The 20,911-nt window shown below is 42.6% G+C and overlaps 2 protein-coding genes across 4 annotated transcripts in view; one reads left to right on the top strand and one right to left on the bottom strand.

Moving 5' to 3' along the window:
- The window catches only part of Sumf1 (sulfatase modifying factor 1), an 86,745-nt gene that overhangs the window by 27,227 nt on the left and 38,607 nt on the right, over positions 1–20,911 (top strand). For 2 of the 3 annotated variants that reach the window (XM_027931912.2, XM_027931913.2), the window contains exons 4-7: positions 8,922–9,004; positions 10,564–10,686; positions 11,414–11,528; positions 18,469–18,582. In XM_027931912.2, the coding sequence (XP_027787713.1) occupies positions 8,922–9,004; positions 10,564–10,686; positions 11,414–11,528; positions 18,469–18,582 (435 nt within the window). The remainder of the gene's footprint in view (positions 1–8,921; positions 9,005–10,563; positions 10,687–11,413; positions 11,529–18,468; positions 18,583–20,911) is intronic. The other variant, XM_071605919.1, reaches the window with a different exon arrangement.
- The window catches only part of LOC114089957 (histone-lysine N-methyltransferase SETMAR), a 69,081-nt gene continuing 68,795 nt past the window's right edge, over positions 20,626–20,911 (bottom strand). The window contains exon 5 of the transcript XR_011705559.1: positions 20,626–20,740. The gene's annotated coding sequence lies outside the window, so the exon portion shown is untranslated. The remainder of the gene's footprint in view (positions 20,741–20,911) is intronic.

Raw genomic sequence — 20,911 nt, 5'->3', positions numbered from 1 at the left:
GGGGAAAAGGGTACACTTGTACATTGCTGGTGGGACTGCAAATTGGTGCAGCCAATTTGGAAAGCAGTATGGAGATTTCTTGGAAAGCTGGGAATGGAGCCACCATTTGACCCAGCTATTCCCCTTCTCGGTCTATTCCCTAAAGACCTAAAAAGAGCATGCTACAGGGACACTGCTACATCGATGTTCATAGCAGCACAATTCACAATAGCTAGACTGTGGAACCAACCTAGATGCCCTTCAATGGATGAATGGATAAAAAAAATGTGGCATTTATACACAATGGAGTATTACTCTGCATTAAAAAATGACAAAATCATAGAATTTACAGGGAAATGGATGGCATTAGAGCAGATTATGCTAAGTGAAGCTAGCCAATCCCTAAAAAACAAATGCCAAATGTCTTCTTTGATATAAGGAGAGTAACTAAGAACAGAGTAGGGTCGAAGAGCATGAGTAGAAGATTAACATTAAACAGGGATGAGAGGTGGGAGGGAAAGGGAGAGAGAAGGGAAAATGCATGGAAACGGAAGGAGACCCTCAGAGTTATACAAAAGTACATACAAGAGGAAGTGAGGGGAAGGGGAAAAATAATACAAGGGGGACAAACGAATGTCAGTAGAGGGGGCAGAGAGAGAAGAGGGGAGGGGAGGGGAGGGGAGGGGAGCGGTGATAGTAGAGGATAGGAAAGGCAGCAGAATACAACAGACACTAGTATGGCAATATGTAAATCAATGGATGTGTAACTGATGTGATTCTGCAATCTGTATATGGGGTAAAAATGGGAGCTCATAACCCACTTGAATCAAATTGTGAAATATGATATATCAAGAACTATGTAATGTTTTGAACAGCCAACAATAAAAAAAAAAAAAAAAAGAAGATCAGAGGAGGAAAAAAAAAAAAAAAAAAATTAATGTGATGAGTTTTTAAAGATGATGATTTTTTTTAGCAAGAGTTATAAAGACACACTCTTAGGTATAGTCATGCTGCTGCCTTTTTAAAAAGTATTTATTTTTTAGTTGTAGTTGGACACAATACCTTTATTTTATTTATTTATTTATTTTTATATGGTGCTGAGGATTGAACCCAGGGCCTCGTACATGCTAGACAAGCACTCTGCCGCTGAGCCACAACCCCAGTCCTCATGCTGCTTCTTTAAATTTTTTCTTTTAATTTTCTTTTTTTTTTTTTTTAGTTGTAGCTGTACACAATACCTTCATTTTGTTTATTTATTTTTATGTGGTGCTGAGGATCAAAGCCAGTGCCTCACATGTGCGAGGCAAGTGCTCTACCACTGAGCCACAACCTCAGTCCCTGCTTCTTTAAATTTAGCAGAAGTAAATGAAGACATTTGAAGATGTTCACTGTCATGTTATTGATAAAGCAAAAAGGCGAGGACAAACTTGAATATAACTGAGTGGTTCGATGTTTAGAGATTGGTAATTTGTGACAGATTGTCTTCAGAAATACTATGAAATCACTAAAAAATGATTGTTGTGAGTCCACTTAAAACCTAGAGAAATATTTAGTAAGACCAATGAAAATGATCCATATATAATTTGAGAAAACTGTGTAAAACGTATATGCTTATTGGTGAAACTGGAAGGTGAATATAAAAGTGAAATGTGTAGTTCAATGGTAAATTAGTAATTTTTAATGAACATTTAATATTGCCTGCTTTTGTTTTTCAATGTTAATTCTCACTTCTGTTAAAAAGAAAAACTGTAATTACTTGTATAAATCTTCACCATTTACTAAAAGTAAAATAGCCAATTATAAAAATGTCTGTATGGTAAAAGTTCAGTAAAAGATATGTCAACATGTAGAGAGAGACACATCAAAAAATTATTAGTAGCATATATATGGAAATGTTTGTAATCATTATTTCTGGGTGGTGAGATTGGAGATGATGTCTAATGGAATTTTTTAGGCCATTTTAAGTATCTGAATTATTTTGAGTTAGCATATTTTTATATGGGTATTTAAGTTTTCCTTTTTTAATACTTTTTAAAATATTTTTTTAAATTATATATGTATATGACACCTTTATTTTATTTATTTATTTTTATGTGATGCTGAGGGTCGAACCCAGTGCCTCACATGTATGAGGCAGACACTCTGCCACTGAGCCACAACCCCAGCCCTAGAAATGTTTTTCTGCATATAATTTTAATGACTGTGTTGGCCTATCTGAAAAAGCATGCATTTTTCTTTCCATAGAGTATAACAAGTTGTCAAGGTACCCAATTTAAGATTTAATTTGAAATAAGCTGTCAGACTCAACTACCTATCTGTTTTGATGACGAATTCACTCTTTCCCTTTATTTAAGGCTCCTCTCCAACCTTCTGCATTGTATTGGGTGTTCACTGTTCCATTTGATTCTTTCAGTTGTTAGATTCCCCTCCAGTTTTATTTATACTTCATGAATTTGAATGGATCTGTAATTTCTCATTGTTCACTGGTGCCAGTTGAAAAATTCTCGCAGGCTGTTTTTATAGGGGTAACTGTCATGTTTATACTACATTTCAAGAAACGTCCATCTTTTTAATTTGCTTGTCTAAAAGCATTAAATTTTTAAGAGAGCAGTTGTAAAGTTGTGAACTTGACATCTTTACACTCGACGTTGCATAATTACACCACGCTCTGTCTTTTTCCAGTGCCATTTTTATTCTGGGCTGTGTGTGTTTAAGAAGCATAATTTATCACCTCTGGCAAGAATAAAGGCACCTTTGCTATCTTCCCCTTTCCTTTTCTTTAAGCTGTTACTACAGATCTGGGTATATCTCTTGGGAGAGGTGGGAAAGGATGTCTTTGCTCTCTCAAGTCCATGTCTCAAGGGGACATCAGTGCCCACGCAGATCCCATTTACACTGTAATTGGTCACTGGCTGGCTGGTACAGCTGTTTCAACTTAAAACCCAAGACAGTTGCTATGGAGATTTGACTAGAAATAGGTCATGTTAAAGTCCTTTTCCCCCTGGATATAAGGGAGTCTGTAACTCTGGAAGTTGTCTCAGTCGAGCAGAAAATGTGTAGGTGGACAATCACATCACACACACACACACACACAAAAAAAAAAAACCCCACAAAAAATACTTCTCTTTTTAGGATGCATTGGAGCAAATATGTCAGTCTACTCATGTTGCTTCTGCTCTGTAAAGAACACACCTGGAGATCATTCCTGAAAAAGGAAAAGGAATGGAAAATGTCATTATTTGCATGTAATCTTGATAAACTAGCTAATATACAACTCAAAAGTTGTTCACAAGTTCCTAAATGTACTAGAATAACATTCATTTTTCAAGACAGAACCAGATGTTCAAGAACAATTTATTTTTTTTTTAATGCTGAGTTAAGAAACAGTGATATTAGGAAAAGAAAGATGTCTGGTGTCATCAGATGGGAGTTGCATGAATTTGACCAGAAAATTCCTTGGCTCTTCCAGGGCCTGCTGGTAAGGATGAGGGAGGCCCTGCCTCTGTTCCCACCAGTCCTTCCGGTCAGATTCTGATTACTTGACTTCCTTTCTTTATGTGTCAGAGGGGACTGGGATTCTGCATCTGACCGTTCCAGTGGTGACTTGTGGTCTGTCTCACAGACGGTGAGGTGTGTCGTTTGGTGCCCATATCGGTGCCCAAGCATCACCGACACCCTCATTGTGCATTTTGTTTCAGGGAGTGGGTCAGTTTCCCTGAACATGGCTCTCACATCGTGAGTTCGGTGGAAGACACCACTCCATACTCTTCCCGAGAGTTCTTCAGCGTGTCTTTGACCACCTCCTCTTCTCTGGCACTTTTCTTAGCCTGTCAATATTCTGAAAGGGTGAAGTGGTGGGTGGGTGAGCCTCGCTGAAGAACTACTGGGGTAGGTTTTTGACTAGTTAGGATCTTGTTCATTGAGAGCTCCAAGAGAATGTTGCACCCTGTACTAGTATAAACGAAAAATACCAGTAATGACAGCTGACACTGCTGCGATTCTTCCTCTTTACCTGGCCAAGTGCTTTACATAGGTTTCCTTATTTAGTCTTCACAGCGAGCCTAGGAAGTAGATGGTAGTATTTTTATATCTGTTTCACAGATGAGTGAGGTGGGGCCTGGAGAGGGCAAAGAGCCAGAGGAGCCTGTGTCTTGTAAATGAACTACTGTGCTTAAACCCCAGGCAGATGACTCTGGGTAAGATGCTTTTACCCTCTGTTACTATGAACTATATGTTAACACTTAAGAAGAGTAATCTCTTCCCGATTATTGGTCCAGCTGGTGATTTGCTCCTTTCAGGGAACATCTGGCAACAGTGGAGATATTTTTTGTGTTCTGCAGTTTTGTGCTACAACTGGTATCTAGTGGGTGGAGGTCAGAGATGCTGCTGACCTTCCTAGAGTGCACAGGCACCCCTCTGCACCAAGGGAGTATGTGGCCTAAAATGTGTGCCATCATGCCCTGTAGTACTGTGGATGCCTGTAACCCTAGTGACTTGGGAGGTTGAAGCAGGAGTATCACAAGGTCAAGGTCAACCAGGGTGATTCAGACAGGGGGCTACCCTGTCTCAAAATGAAATAAAAACGGGGATGGGGATGTCACTCAGTGGTGGAACACCACTGGGTTCAGACCCAGTACCAGAAAAACAAACAAATAAACCAAAGTTGGTAAATGCCAAGGTTGAGAAAACCTTTTGGTGTTGAATGTTCATTCCTAAAAAGTATTCCTCTCCCAGTCCTTCACCCCTGCAAAATGCATGTATATTCTTCTAGAATCTTTTTCTTCTGGTCATGCCAGTATCATTTTATGTATGTATTTGTAGAAACAGAATCAGTCTGTATGGTACATGTCACCTTTAATACACAATATGTGTATTCCCATGTCAGAGCATTCTTGGGTGACTAGCTGCGCAGTATGTTTGGTATGGATGAACACCAGGGACAGTTGGGTTATTTTGTAATTTTTGTTTAGAACAGTGTCATATGCTATGCACATGTCTCTGCATACTTGCTTCAGATCTCAGTGTTTTGAACCAAAGAACTAGGTTTTGATACTTGGTCAGGCACAGTGGTATCCTGGCTTCTCCATGCCTGAGCCAAGCTGTGCCCTGTTTCTCTGTGCACATCACTGAGATTGCCAAGGATCTCATGGCTCTATGACTGTATGACTTGCGAGCTAACAGTCTGTTTCAGATGGGTTGCTAGATAATTTCAGAAAAGAAATATTCTTTTTTTGCAATGGAAAGCAAACGTCTAGAATGAGAGAGAGGTGAGAGAGACCTACCGATTTGAATCTTGGACATGTTTTTGAAGGAAAAAGAGATGATTAGGTTCACACTTGTATTCCACTTTTTGCAATCACAGAATTAATTATTTTATGTAAAACAAATAATTGTAAAAATTGTGACTATGCCAACTGTCCTGAGTGGTACTCTGAGGTTTTCTGGGACTTTGAGATCCCCTTCAGGGATTAGGCTCTGGGACTGGCATACAGTGGCACTCAATAAGTATTTGTGACCAGTTGGATTTAGGGGAAAAAGAATGGCCTGACTGGCCCCTGGAGCACACGCCCAGGCCTTCTGTTGGTAAGCCACCGTGGGAGCTCCCCTTTTAAAAAGGTCCTGAAACCCTGGGGGGCTTCTGCCTGGAAGGCTTGTGTTTGTCTCTGCTGAAGCTGGGTGTGGGTGTCATGATCCAGCAGTTGCTCTCCACAGTGTACAGAGCATGGAAAGGCATGCGCATGTTTATTAAAGGTCACAGACTCCTTGAAGAATATTCATGGAAGCAGCAGAATTCAAAATAGCTCCAAACTGGAAATGCCCAAGTGCCTATTAGTAGTAGGAAAGATAAACCCATTGAGATTTTTTTTTTCCTCTTCTGTGTACTGGGGATTGAACCAGACGGGTGTTCTGTCACTGCAACTATAATCTCAGCCCTTTTAAAAAACCTTTTTAGTTAATGACAGGGTTTCACTAAGTTGCGAGGGCTGGCCTAGAACTTGCGATCCTCCTGCTTGAGCCTCTGGAGTAGCTCTGCTTACAGACTTGGGCCACCACACCCAGCTGTGAGTTGTTTTTTTTTTTTTTTTTAATTGCTAATGAGGAAATATTTCAAAACACAAAAGGGTCTGAGGAGAAAAGCTACCCCAAATTTAACAAAGGTTTACATGTTTCTGTATTTTGCCATTTTTATTTATGCTAGCCTTTTTTCTTTTTCTTTTTTAAACTTAAGAACTAGAACTTCCTGTGGGGTGCTTAGTGCTGGGGGTGGAGTTGGGTCGGGTGAGTGATCTGAAGGTCGCATTGAAACACAAGAGTGGAGTGACTGCGGCTCTCTGTGCACATCTTCCCTTGATATGTGGCAAACTGTCTGTCACTGGCACCTGAACATGGAGTGGTCCTGTCAAGGAGGATGTCTCAGATGAGTTTCTGCAGTGCCACAAATGAAACAGAAAGAAACCCTGCCTTTGCACCCTGTGCTCTCTGGGGTGAGATCCCGTGCAGAAGTGCTGTTTAGGGACAAAATGCCTTCTGTGTTGAAATGGACTTTGCCATCACATTGTGATCGAGACCTTGCATGTTCTGAGCTTGTTGATGTTGTTAGGGATCAGACCGATGAGGATAGAGGGAACATGAGATGAAGAGAATAATTCTATAGAATGGGCCCATGTGCTTTGTTTTCCAAGAAGCCATTCACCTGCAGCCCTGACTGGCCTAGGTGGACAAGCTATGTTACATTCCTCAGCAAACTACCTGTTCACTGCAAGAGAAATGCAGGCCCAAGATACTGCTGATGGGAGGAACCCAGGAGACTCTTGTGACCAGATCCTGAAACTCTGGGACGTAAGGATAGTTCCTCATAACCATAAAATCTACAATAATGTATAGTCAAGAATCCAATTAGAACTGGTCAGCATGCGCCAAGGTGACTGACTTACAATTGCCATGACAGTGGGGACTTGAAAGTCTGAAGTCACCCTGTTGTGTCAAGAGGTGGACCTAGGTGGAACTGTCTGGAAACTTCTCTGGGATCACCAATAAAACTGGTGTGCAGGAGAGGTACATTGTACCTCTCTGAGAGAACCCACTCTCTCCCTTGAGAGTGTCCCCTTTCCCTTTTGCTTTCCCTCAATAAGCTCATTCCTCTTACTCTGAGTGACATGTCTGAAATCTTTCTGACTTGGTCTCAAGAATCGGGGTTTGAAGGGGGTCTTCATGTTGCCTCGGTTTCTTGGAAGATTCCAGCTCTGAGAAAGGATGAGTGAGAACGGAGTCTGGGGCTTCCAGTTATAGCTATTGCTGGTAGCAGGGACACAGCTCCCTGTCACTTCCACTCAGCCATGCTCAGCAGGATGCTGTGGATGGAGAGTACCATTGTCATGGAGATGACCTTGAGTCCCATGGAGTTTATATTAGAAGACTCCTTTGCAAACTTCTGTTCTTCACTTACTATCTTTTGAGCCTGTCCTTGTTACTGATTGTCATGGGGAAGATCATGTGAGAATGGTTCCCTTTACTGACTGCTCCTTGAGTCATTAGCCTAAGCTGCTAAGAGCTGAGGTCCTAAGCCCTTTGTGCTGCATTTCTTCTTTGCTAAAACTCAAGATGTAGGTGCTGTTGCTGTCTCAAGCTTAAAGATGTTGCCAAGGGTCACAATGTAAACTGCAAAGCCAAGATTCAAATCTAGTTTTGATGGCTTCAAAGACTTGTTCTTCACCACTCACTGAGGACCTTGCTGTTATTATTTTTGTTAAGAAGATGAACAGAGGGCTGGGGATGTGGCTCAAGCGGTAGCGCGCTCGCCTGGTACGCGTGCGGCCCGGGTTCGATCCTCAGCACCACATACCAACAAAAATGTTGTGCCCGCCGATAACTAAAAAAATAAATAAATAAATATTTAAAAAATTCTTTCTTTACACTCTCTCTCTCTCTCTGTCTCTGTCTCTCACTCTCTCTCTTTAAAAAAAAAAAAAAAAAAAGAAGATGAACAGAACCTTAAAGGTCCAAGTAACAGTTTACTGAGCCTTTCCAAGATCTGGCCTCCTCTGGTATTCTGCGTTAGGGGAAGCATTTCACAGATGAGGCTCTCAGGGGCTGGCTAGCTAAGTAGTGAACTTACCCCAGCTCACACAGCCCATGTGGGGCTAGAAATCGAACCAAGGTCTTTTAAAAACATACTCCATTTTTCCTCAGTGATTCAACTTGATTTCTGACCACCTTGGTTCACTTTTGGCCCCACACTTAATTTTAAGGTTAACTGTTTCCCCATGTGTTAAAAAGGAGAAGTACAGTCTGTCTTCATTTGTCAGAGATCACAGAGGGTTAGTCAGCAGTGCATCTTTTTTTTTTTTTTTTTTTTAAGAGAGAGAGAGAGAGAGAGAGAATTTTTTAATATTTATTTTTTAGTTTTCGGTGGACATAACATCTTTATTTTTATTTTCATGTGGTGCTGAGATCGAACCCAGCACCCCACGCATGCCAGGCGAGCGCGCTACTGCTTGAGCCACATCCCCAGCCCCAGTAGTGCATCTTTTAAAAATTCTTAGAAGCTGGGCACTGTGGCGCACACCTGTAATCCCAACAACTTGGGAGGCTGAGGCAGGAGAATCACAAGTTTGAGGATAGTCTCGCAACTTAGCAAGACCCTGTCCCAAACAAACAAACAAACAAAAAAAGCTGGGCATATAGCTCAGTGGTACAGTGCCCCTGGGTTCATGCCTGATATATATAATCTTAGAGCCACGCATCAATTAAATTCATACTTATTTCACCACTGTGACATTTTATAATATCAATTGATACTTTCATTGAAGACTTATTTACAAACCAATCTTATGATGTTTTGGTAGAGGTATATGTTTGGTAACCCAGATGGGGCTTTGGTGCTGAGTGCAGTGTTCGACCGTCACAGTGGCTAACATCAGCCTCTTCTGGGTTGCTTCGAGGTTGCAGCCGCTCCCTGGTGGTTACCTGTTAAAGGCGCTAACTGGAGACACCCAGAGGGGCCCGACTCTACTGTTCTGCACAGGTGAGTCAGGTGAGGCCCAGGTGACACGCTTCGTTCCATACAGATTCTTGTGCTCTTGAGAAAGAACCCAGTGGCCATCTTCAGCTATAAGATTATAGCAAGAGTGACAAACCATCAGTGATTGGTAGGAACATGAGATGACAGGAAATAATGTCTGTGAAGACCTAAACACTGCGGCCTCCCAGAAGGCTCTTAATAGATGGCCTCTTTCCTTCCTCATTTGGCCTGTCAAAGAGTATCTTCTTGCAGATTTCCCCCTTTGACAGGCCTGTTATAGATCTCATGTCATGTTTAATCTTTCCAGTCTGTCCATTTGTTCTGCCTCGTGAGTGCATCTTTATGAGGAGGGACTGACTGTCTCATGGATGGGCACTTGTGTCCTGCCAGGTGGCCCTTGAGTGAAGGATCCATGTGCTCTGTAGTCCCGGGCTGACATACTTTGGAGCTACCATCTGACTCCAAAACCACAGAGCAGCAAGTCGGTCAGCAAGTCTCCAGGGTGGCAAGGAAGTAATTATCTCGAGCAAAAATAGAGTCGACTTTAAGCCCGGAGGTGGAGCGGGTTTGGGTTAGGATCCGTCCCTCCACAGCCCAAGCAGACTGCTCTCCTAACCTCATTTTTCAGGTGGCATTTTCAAGTCTCTATCTTCACAGCATTCCTGGTTGCTCCCCTGATTGTCGGAAGCTGGGAGGACATGAGTTCAGCTTTAGGGATAGGCCCCTGTGACAAAAGTCAGAAATCTTTCAGGAGGGCCGGCCCCTGAGCTCCCTATTCATAACTTCTTTCCTGAGTTTATGGGGAGAGGAAAAAGCAAGCAGAAGGGAGGCAGAAAAATCCGAAGAGGATTATTTTTTGCAGTGTTGGGGATCAAAGCCAGGGCCTCGTGCATACTAAGTACGTGCTCTACCGTGGTGCTGCCTCCCCATGGGATGTATTTTTAAATTCATGTAGTAAACTGAATGGCTGGCTGAGTCAGTCTTCTGAGAAAAGTGCATCTTTTATCAGTGCTGGGAATAGTATCTGGCACATAATAGCTACTCAGCAAACATTCGTTGAAAGAATACACGAAAGTCCTGGAGTAATTACTGTAGAAAACTCAAAGATGTATGTGGAAGGAACTCAGAATGTGTAGACCACTTAAAGACAAAGTGAGCAGGGGATTCAATCCAAGATGCCTTCCCCATCCCTCTGTCCCTTGGGGAAAAGGGAGAACGAGTTGGGATCTGCTCCAGCCAGGCAAATATGACGAGTCAGTCCTTTGTGGAAACATAGAAAAGATGCAGGGTTTGAAGCTGGGTGTCCTAGGTTGGGTTCTCCGGAAACTGAGGCTGAGATAGAGTTGACCTGCAGAATATCCATTGTGGGTCCCCCTGTGGAGGGGACAGAAACTCTAATGCAGGCCCAATAAATGGCATGGAGCTCTGGGCTGTGCATGGCCATGGTTTTCATCACGGGGTCACCCACCAAACCCAGATGAGTAGACAGGCTTTGCTGGAGCCAGTTCCTGTTTCCTGTTCCGGTCGGAGCCTCTGTTCACTCTGCTCTCCCTCCTCCCCAGGCCGAATCATCCGGTGCTCCACGTCTCCTGGAATGACGCAGTGGCCTACTGCACGTGGGCAGGGAAGCGGCTGCCCACGGAGGCTGAGTGGGAGTACAGCTGTCGAGGAGGGCTGCAGAATAGGTACTGACGGCCTCATGTTGCCCAGCCCTTTTTTGTTTAACTCCATGGAACTTTCTTTGCTCAGAAAGTTGAACACAGGCAGCTCTTGTTCTTCCAGGGTTTTCCTCTTCCCTGTGAGGTGACCTAGGTGACACTGGTGAGCGACCCCCTGACCTTTGGCAGTCCCCAAAGCCAGGTTTCTGGCCAACAGGGCTCCCTGCAGCCCTGAAGCAAGTTCCAGTGGTTCGCGTGCTGCTTGTTAGCCCCTGGAGCGGCTTGGCAGGCCGCCTCGCTGTTAGCACTTTCTTATTTTAGGCATCTTCTGAAGCGGTGCTATTTCTTCGCTTCTAGAGCTATGAGACAGAAAACTCATGTTTGGGTCACATCTTCTAGGAAAAGCTCCTTAAAATAGCCACGGCTTTATAAAAAAGTGTGGTGTGGCGCTGCCTGATCACGCTACCAAATAAGTCCAGGATGAGGCCTCCTTCCCCAGCTGTCACAAGTCCTGCTGTTAGTGATGGGACTGGTCTCCAGCCTTCCGAGTGCTCAGGAAGGACTGAGGTTGTTGGTAACTGGACATGAGCTGTTACAAGGAAACTAGGAAAAACCGATTAAAAGCTCTTCTTTCTCTCTGTATATGTATATTTTAAAAGCTCACTCAGAGCAAGAGTGTCGTTCCCTCATCCCTTGACTTTAACCCAGAAGCCCGTTCCCTTTGGCAGGCTGATGCCCGTGTCTCTTCCAACAGACTTTTCCCCTGGGGCAACAAGCTGCAGCCGAGAGGCCAACATTATGCCAACATTTGGCAGGGCGAGTTCCCAGTGACCAACACTGCCGAGGACGGCTTCCAAGGAACTGCACCCGTGAGTAGTGACCCTGTGAAGGAGGGTGGCCGCGGCTGCGTTCATCACTGTCACAGGGGGACCCACAATGGATATTCTACAGGCCAACATCAGTATTTAACCTGATGTTCTCTCTCTCTCTCTCTTTTGTACTGGGGATTGAACCCAGGCGTGCTTTACCACTGAGCTACATCCTCAGACCCTTCAATTTAATTTTGAGACAGGGACTTGCTAAGTTGCTGAGTTTTCTTTTAGTTGCTGAGGCTGGGCTTGAACTTACAATCCTCCTGCCTCAGCCTCCCTAGTAGTGGGGACTATTGGCGATTGGCCACCAATCGCCAATAGCCCCCACTTTTATAGTGTATTTTTTCCCCTGATCCCTTAATAAGGTAGACTTGTACAAATTTTAGAAAAACAAGACCACCGTAAAGAGAAAGCTAAATTGATCTCGTATTGTGCCACCCAGACAGAATCCTTGGTAGCATTTTAGTGCATTTCCTTTCTGTTCATTCTTGGCTAGTGGATGTTGAGTGCTTTCAGTGTGCCAGGCATAGTGCTTAGCCATTTGCATGAATTGTCTCTTTTACTGTTGATTCAATTCTGTAAGGTAGGTACTATTTTCCCCATTTTCCAGGTGAGCATTCTGAGGCACAGAGAGGTTAACTAACTTGCCCAGGGTTACACAGCAGGAAAGTGGCACAGCTGGGATTTGAACCAGGTCGGTTTGTTTCCAAAGCTCGTGCTCTGAACTACCATATTGGCTGGCATACGTGTTTCTGGTGTATGTACATCATAGATTTTTTTTACATATAGCATTTGGATCACACTGGACACAATATTTAAAATCCTATTTTTACCTCCTTAATATAGGGAACATTTTTTTCTTCCTTTCTTTCTTTTTTTTTTACATGAATAGTTTTCACCAATACATTTCTTTCAGCAGCTGGATAAACAGTCAAAGGAATAAATTTTATTTACCTCTGATTGTTGCAGATTTAAGTTATTACTGTTTTTTTTTTTTTTTTTTGACGGGGTAAAACATACAGTGAGTATCTCATACATAAATATGGAGCTGCATTGCTGTCTCTGATTTTTAAAAGACAGATGCGTAAGGCTGGGGTGTGGCTCAGTGGCAGAGCGCTTGCCTAGCACGCCCCAGGCACTGGGTTTGATCCTCAGCACCACTAAGAAAACTAAATAAACAAAACAAAGGTATTAAAAAAAAAAAAAAAAAGATCCCCAGCAGTGAAATTGAAGAGTCAAAGGTTAGAATATATTCTTTTTTTTTTTTTTTCCTTTTTCTGGTGCTGGGGATTGAATCCAGTGCTTTGTGCATGGCTAAGCACTTGCTCGACCGAGCTACATCCCTAGCCCTACAAAACTTCCTTGGATATAACTTTGGAATATATGGCCCTGTGGTTTTCCAGAAGGCCTGCAAGAGTTCCTTTCTCCCTGCTCTTCTGCTGCATAATCATACACTAATGAAACTGTGTTAAAAAACTGTCTTAGTCCATTTGTGCTGCTATAACAAAACACCACTGGCAGGCCAGTTTATAAACAGAAATGTATTTCTCCCAGTTCTGGCAGCTGGAAAGTCAAAGATCAAGGTACCAGCAGCTGTGGTGTTTGCTACGTCCTCTAGAGGGGTCTACTGCTGTGCCCTCACCTGTCTGGGAGGCAGAAGGAGCACTTCCTTCAATCCCCAGCCGTTTTGTAAGGGTGCTAATCCCATGCAGATTCACTCAGCATCTCTTAGTCACCCTCCCCCAGAGACCACCCTTCTTAACACTGTTGCTTTGGAGATTAAATTTTAACATAAGGGCTGGAGTTGTGGCTCAGTGGGAGAGCACTTGCCCAGCATGTGTGAGGCACTGGGTTCAATTCTTAGAACCCATATAAATAAGTGAATAAAACAAAGGTCCATCAACATCTAAAAAAATATATAAAAAAAAAAATTTAGCATGAATTTTGAGGAAGACGCCATCAATGAGAGTAGAGCCAAAACATTTTCATTTTCTCTTAACACACTGAGGAAATAAATCTTGTGGGAAAATAGCCCTAAATTAAATTTGTTGTTTAGAAAATTATTTTTTTTTCCAACAATCTTTCAAATAATTGTCATGTTTTGAAAGCATTTGTATTTTTGTTGGACACAAAAATAATGCTTCCCAAATCGATTTGTGTTTATTTGGTACATGATCAAAGGATTACAAAATTGCTGCTAAAAAATAAAATAAGTGAACAACCAAGTCATTTTTGGAAAAGATGAAGGACAGAGAAGCTCGTGACCTACCAGAAATTGAAAATTAATGTGACCTATCCTGATTTCAGCATTGTATTTTTTTTTTTTTAAGATTTAAGAGCAGTGAGTTTCTATACCTAACAGTACAGCTTCAAAATATCTAAAACAAAAGCTGATCAAAGTATAAAAAATGGTTTATGATCCAGCTTACTTGGTTTAGAAGACATGACACGAACATATGCTTATTATAGTTGTACACTGGAAACCACACGTGAAAACCAGCGCCTTTTCCAAATTCATTGAACAAACCTGAATGTGGGGGATACATGTGACCACACTTCACCCAGCAGGTGGACAGCTGTCTGCAGGGTGTGGAGGAGCTGGATCTTCACAGGGGCTCGTGGGAATGTAAGAAACTGCAGCCATTGTGGACCACAGATAGGCATATCTTCAGAAGGCTGAACATTAGAGTTACTTAACACCTCGTAATTCCACTCCTAGGTGTGTACCCTTTCACTTGTCAGAACCAATGACATCCTCATCATTTAAGTGGCACTTGAACTCTGGAGGCATACCTTTTACTCAAAGTACTCTTCTATTTCCCAGGACAATAAAATTCACCACCTGAGCTGGGGAGCTAGCTCCACAGTTTTCCCAGCAGCTGGGCTGGGTGGGGAGAGGGGGAATCAGCGTGGTGCCCAAAGAGCCAGGCTGGAGAGGAGGCCACGGCGCCCACCTCCTTGGCTACTTTGCCCCACTCCTCAGCATTGTAGTTTTCAGAGCAGAAATGAAATAAAAAAGAAATTGCATGAGAATAGCCCTTCAGTAAGTGCGTGCATTTATGTGTGTGCATCAAATTCCTAGTGTGTGAGTTATGCATATGATTAATTAACACAAACCCATGGGAAATGCATGATTGCACAGGGGCAAAGACTAATCAAACCATGTGGTGCCAGTTCCTCCCTAGTTTCCTTCAGGGCGACTGCTGCCCTCCCAGGATATAGTTTTATTCAGTGAAGTCCATGACTGGAGGTCTTGAGGAAGAGATGATCTCAGCCCTTTTCTCCACTTCAAATGGGAGAGGAGCCCAGCTTGCTGCATGGAGCACTGCGCTAAGGGCGCCTAGTGGGCCACTTTGGGGCAGCAGAAGTAGCACTGTGGGGTGAACAGAGTGCCATTGGAGGTGCTGATGTGGGAGCTGTCCTCCGAGTTGGAATCTGCCAGGGAGTGTGTGACATCTCATCTGAACACACAGCAATCCCTAAAAATGGATGGCACTGCAGTGTAGAGCTGGCACCTGGCCTTCTTGGCTGTGGATCCACGAGAGACTGTCAGGAAAAGGGCTTCAGCAGCTGGGTCCACTCAAGGATGGCATGCTGTGACAAGGAAGGCCACTGCTGTAAACCTCGAAGCCAAGAGGGTGCGCCTGGGCGGGGTGGTAGGTGCAGGTCTCAGTAGTCGATATGCACATGAGAGCTTTGAAGGCCAGAGTGTGGAAGCAGCCACGTGATCAGCAGCTGGGCAGGATCACGTGGTCCCCAGATGGGCCAGCCCCATTTGAGAGGCATGGGTAATGGCCTTCATCCCTGCCCTCATTTGGATCGGTCTGTGATAACTGTTTCTGATGGATGGGACAAATGATGGAAGTGCCTGTTTTAGCAAAAGGCCATGATACGGCTGTCTTGGGCCATTGTGCACTTGTACTGCACAGCACTTGCCATTACAGCAGCGCCTAGCTCTGTTTACCTGGCTGCCGAGGAAAATCGAGCTAGGTCCTCTCAAGTCTGTGCACCTTTGCAGAAAAACACGAAATTTGAGGCAGAATAAGGACATTCTTCTGATATTTAGAGCTGGAACATTGGATGGGGGAGATTAGCACATCTTCCTACCTGAAGAAGTTGCCATGGAAGCTACTAAGACAAAGTTAGAACAGTTACCAGGAGCCTGGAAAGAACTAATTTGAGATGCAGGTGTGGTGGTCCATGCCTGTAATCCCACTGGCTCAGGAGGCTGAGGCAGGAGGATCACCAAATTGAAAGCCAGCCTCAGCAACTTAGTGAGACCCTAAGCAACTTAGGAGAACCAATCTCAAAATAAAAAATATAAAGAACTGGGGATGTGGCTCAGTGATTGAGTGCCCTTGGGTTCCATCCCCAGTACCAAAAAATAAAAAAAAGGACCAATTGGAGAAACCAGACCTGAGGAGAAAGCAAGAAAGCCAGGGAGAGGTGACCCCCACCTGTGTTTGGAGACTTATTGTGACTCAGTCTTTCAATTGAGGCTTTTCATGAATCCCCCTGAGCTGCTCTGCTGCTGTTCATGTGCTCTGGACAGTTGAGAGCACATATGTACTATCGTAAAGTGGCTTCCTCACTGGATCATACATTTAATTATTTCATATCTGACTTGAAACCAAGGAAAATACGTGGACCACGGTGAGCCTAAAGAATTGAATGTAGGGGCTGAGGTTGTGGCTCAGTGGTAGAGCACTTGCCTACCATGTGTGAGGCCCTGGGTTCGCTTCTCAGCACTGCATATAAATAAATAAAATAAAGGTCCATGAACAACTGAAAAAGTGTGTATATATATATAAAAGAAAGAATTGAGTTTATATTTTGCTGGGTCACCCTCGTACCATTATGAGTTCCTTCTGGTTTTAATGGGTATCGCCTTGTTCACTTGAAGGTTAGCTTGTCAGAAGCCCTTGCCTTGTACATCTGTTTTCTTTTGAGGCTCCTGAGGGTAAGCTCTGGTTAATATGATTAATTTAACTTTGAGTAGTTGAAATTTTCACTTTTCCTACAGAAATACATACAGTAATTTAGGGGCTGGTGACCTTCTGATTTTACCTCAGTTAAACATCAGATTATTTAAAGGGGGGAGAAAAACACCCAGATCTTTGGGTAGGTCCCATTATTTTTCCATTTATGGATCAGCAGCACCCAGAGAGGCTGAAGTACTTGCCTGATGTTAACTGGTAAGTTGGGACCTCAGCCTGGCTCTTGAGAGTGGCTCTGTCTGTTCTTTCTAGAAGCACCCCGGCCCCCCAGTAAATGCTTCCTCCAGAATGTTTAATTTTAAAATTGTGCTTATTCTCCTGCTTCTCCCCTTTCCTTACTGAAGCACATGAATTTCTTCTTTCTGACCCTCTCCAGATTTTTTTAAAAAACAGCTCGTGTTGTGGCCTCTCCCCGTCTCTGATCTGTCTTCCAGTGTCTGCTGAGACACCTCCACCTCTGTGGGAGACAATACCTTGGGCCAGAAATGTTTTCCTCTTGGAATTTCTGTGGCATTTTCTTTCCCTCTGTTACCCCGCTTGTCCCTTCTGCCTTTCAGAACTGGATTTTTAGCTTGTGGAAATTTCTTCTCTCCTCCCTCATTACGCTCTTGGGATCTTAGTCACCACTGAACCTCTCCCTGCCTGTAGTTGCTGGGCTTGGAGTAACTGAATGAAGCAGTGCCCAAGCACTGCTGTTTCCAGAATGAATGGTGATTGTGGAGGCAGAGCGTCAACAGTGTTCAACTTTCCAACTCATCAGATGAGCTTCTTTTCAGAGTAGCTTCCTAACTTTGATTGAAATGCTCTGAATTGCCCAAGCAGCAGATGCTTCCATATTCATGTGTACATGTGAAACCATCTGAAGCCACATAGAAATGAATGTTATTTTATTCATTCTTTCAGTCCTACTTCGTTAGCTTGGAAAAAGCACACATTTACCAAAAGATAAAAAGCTCCAAGGATAACCTGATTTTTTTTTCATTGAAAAAATGAAATTTTCCTTTCCATTAACAATTTCTTTTAAAATATTGGAGGGGAGGGAAGGAGAAGGTACTGGGGAATGAGATCTATCAAATTAAATGCATACAAAAATATGGTATAATGAATCCTATTGCGTGTAATTATAATGCACCAATAAAAATTTTAAAAAAAGATTGGGAGAAATTTTAAGTTATGAAACTAGCGAATCTGTTCTACATTTACTGTTATTTAGTTAAAGATTTTTTTTCTTGCCCTCCTTTTTTGGATGCTTTTAGGCTATGACTGTGACAATTGTATGCGTCACTGTCTGACCTGCCTTTCAAATGTGGTATAATTCCGACCTGAATATGTAATTTGCTTCAGACTTCCATATGCCAGAGACTGTAAACCCACTATTTCAGGTACACTCAATAAGGAGTTCACATTTTCCATAAAAACAAATCCTCTCAGTTTTTAATGGTCATGGCTCAGGCAGGTCGGAGGGGGCTGATGGAGAAGACAGAGTGGACCTGGGGTCTGTCAGTGCTGAAAGACACTGTGGCCGGGGAGCTGAGCTCTGGGGACAAGACTCACAGTGAGTCCAGTGTGCTATTCCTCTTAATGATCTTGAAGGTCTCACTGTCATCCGTGAACACGTGTGTGCACAACACACACAAACACACACCATTGGAGATTTGACTTAGGATCAGCACTAGTCAGTCTATCAGAAATAACTGCACAGGCTTCCATGCTATTTAATGTAAACTCCTCTTAGATTTCTACAATCCCTTTGAGGACTCAAAGTAAAATAAAAAATGCCTTTTTCTTTGTTTTCGTGTTGGTCAAATTGTATTTTGACTGTTGGGAATGAAAATTAGTATTTCTACTCTGAAATTATAGCTCTTAGCACATTTCTGCCCCAGAGAGGTTCTTTTGAATGAGGGCAGTGCTTTGACAGCATTTCCCTTCTCTGCCTTTAGGTGGACGCCTTTCCTCCCAATGGTTATGGCTTATACAACATAGTGGGGAACGCGTGGGAGTGGACTTCCGACTGGTGGACCGTCCACCACTCTGCTGAAGAAGTGCTCAACCCAGTGAGTATCTTCCACTGAGCTGGTATCCTGGAAGGTAGCTCTGTCCTCTGGACAGACGAGAGCAAGGATTTCTGTTCTCACGACATCAATCTTGAATTTCTCTAAAGGGACACTAAGCATACCTCTCTTGAAGACTTCAAGTATCATATAAAGTGTCTGTGAACGTTTTTTTCCCTTTTTTGGTGTCAAGGATGAACCTAGGATCTCATGCGTGCTGGGCATATGTACCACTGAGCTACATCCCCAGCCCCTATGATCTTCAATTAGCTGCTGGATGGTAATGGTCATTAATATTTGAGAAATTATACTCAATCTCATAAATTTGATCAAAGAATGATATATAAATAACTGTGCAGAATTCATTAATGTTTTAGTATTAACTCCTAAGATCTGTTAGATGGTATTTTTCATGTAGCTACTTGGCTGAATTTTGATGGGTTAAAGTTTTTGATTCAGCAAATTATTTTGACAAAATGAGAATGTTGAGTAAATGTTGAGCCAGAAAGTTGAGTCCTTCAGTGATTATTTATTTCTTGAACCTCTTCATATATCAGACTTTGTATGACATTATTCACTAATTTGTCCCTTTTTTGTATTCTGGTATAGGGATTGTTGAATGCAAGCTAGTATATTTCCCTATCTCTGAAACCACATTCTTCTACAAGATACATAAAAATTAAAATACTAAATGGGCATATGTTTGGAAAGCTCTTCCTTTAAAAAGAACATCTTTGAATATTTTTTGTTGTGTGAACAGATTGGGGGAAATTTTATGTAAAATTCCATATCTAGAAAACTAGGCATTCATAAGTCAGCTCAAAGGACAACAGTAAGCTGGCCACGCTGGGAACTGGGTGTGCTTGGTGTATGCTTTTGGACAAGCACAAAACACAATGATAAGGAAAATGAATTCTTCCAGCCTCTCCCCATTGGAGGGTCAAAAAGCTCAGAGTTATTGAAGAACTTGTCAGACTCTGTGACTCAGTTCATTTTTCAGAAAGTGCAGATAAGTTTCTGTTGGATATGCTTAATTTGTCCTCACAGAAAAAAAATGTGCATAATCTAGAGACATAGATCTACTTTTTTGGGTATGAAGGCAGCAGCTGAGTTCTTCAGAAATTGTTGTTCTCCCTCCTTTTCTTTTACTTTCTTGGGGGACCTATGGAAGTAGCACTGAAAGACAGCCTGTCTCTTCAAAATGAGAATAAGATTGTGAAATTCTCAGGGAGTTTGTGGATGCCATTCTCTACTGGCAAAATGTGACTTGGCATTTGCTATCAGAATCAGAAATAGGTTTTTTTTTCCCTCTCAGATAAAAAGCATCTGCATGTTTGGAAGGGTGCACAAGGCTTCAGAAATCCTGGCAAGTTGTGAATGTATCTATCTGGCCATCTGGTGTTGAGCTGAGTGCTTATTAGCTTTCAGTCTTATAACTGCTGGGGCTTCTTCTAAGGATTTGCAGAAAAATTCAGATTTTTTTTTTTTTTAAATTTTTATTTTATCAGTCCCAGGCTGTGTCCTGGAAGTTGCCCTTGTTCTAATGAAATTGCTCATACTTTAGATTTGTGTTTGTCACAGTGGCCTTGATTTGACCGGGCAGCAGTTGTAAGGACTGAAGAAAACTCACTCCATCCTTCGGATCTTTACAGCTTTCCTTCATTTCCATTGCACGAGGTGTCATCATCTTTCACCTGGCTTATTGTACCAGGTTTCCTGGCAGTTGGGCTTCCTACCCTCACCCTGTTTGCTGCCTTGCTACTAGAGTGATCTTCATGGAGCAGGTCAAATGCTGTCACCTCCCTGTTTAAAATCATAAGGGGTTTCTTACTGTCTGCAGAATGAAGATTTCTGAATATGACTTCTGAAGCCTAAAATAATCTGGCCCTTGCTCATCTCTCTTTAGCCACACCTTTTTCTTTTTTAAACATTTAATTATGAAATGTCACACAAATCCAGAAGAGTACAGAAAATAGTATAATAGATACCTATGTACTTACCACTTAGATTGAAGATGTGTTAACAGTTTGCTATATTTACCTCGATCTTAACCAAAGAAAAGGAACAAAACTGTTCTTTTCAACACTTGGTGAACTTCCAGTTATCCGTTACCTTGGAGTCCTGCTCCCCTGAATGCTGAAATGTAACATCAGACAAGCACCTGAGGCAAGTGGAGAGTAGAAAGGAAGAAGCTTTATTTAAACGGTAGTAGAACAGACTTCTCCCCAAAGGAAGAAGGGGACCCAAAAGGTGGAATCCCTGGGATGAGGAAGTTCCATTTTATACATCTAAAGTTTTCTTTGTTCTTTTACATTCTTGCCCCTTGTTCATT

This window comes from Marmota flaviventris, chromosome 20, assembly GCF_047511675.1.
Source record: "Marmota flaviventris isolate mMarFla1 chromosome 20, mMarFla1.hap1, whole genome shotgun sequence".
NCBI classification, from domain to species: Eukaryota; Metazoa; Chordata; class Mammalia; order Rodentia; family Sciuridae; genus Marmota; species Marmota flaviventris.
Note: the sequence above shows the minus strand (reverse complement) of the source record. Positions and strands in the feature narration are given on the sequence as shown.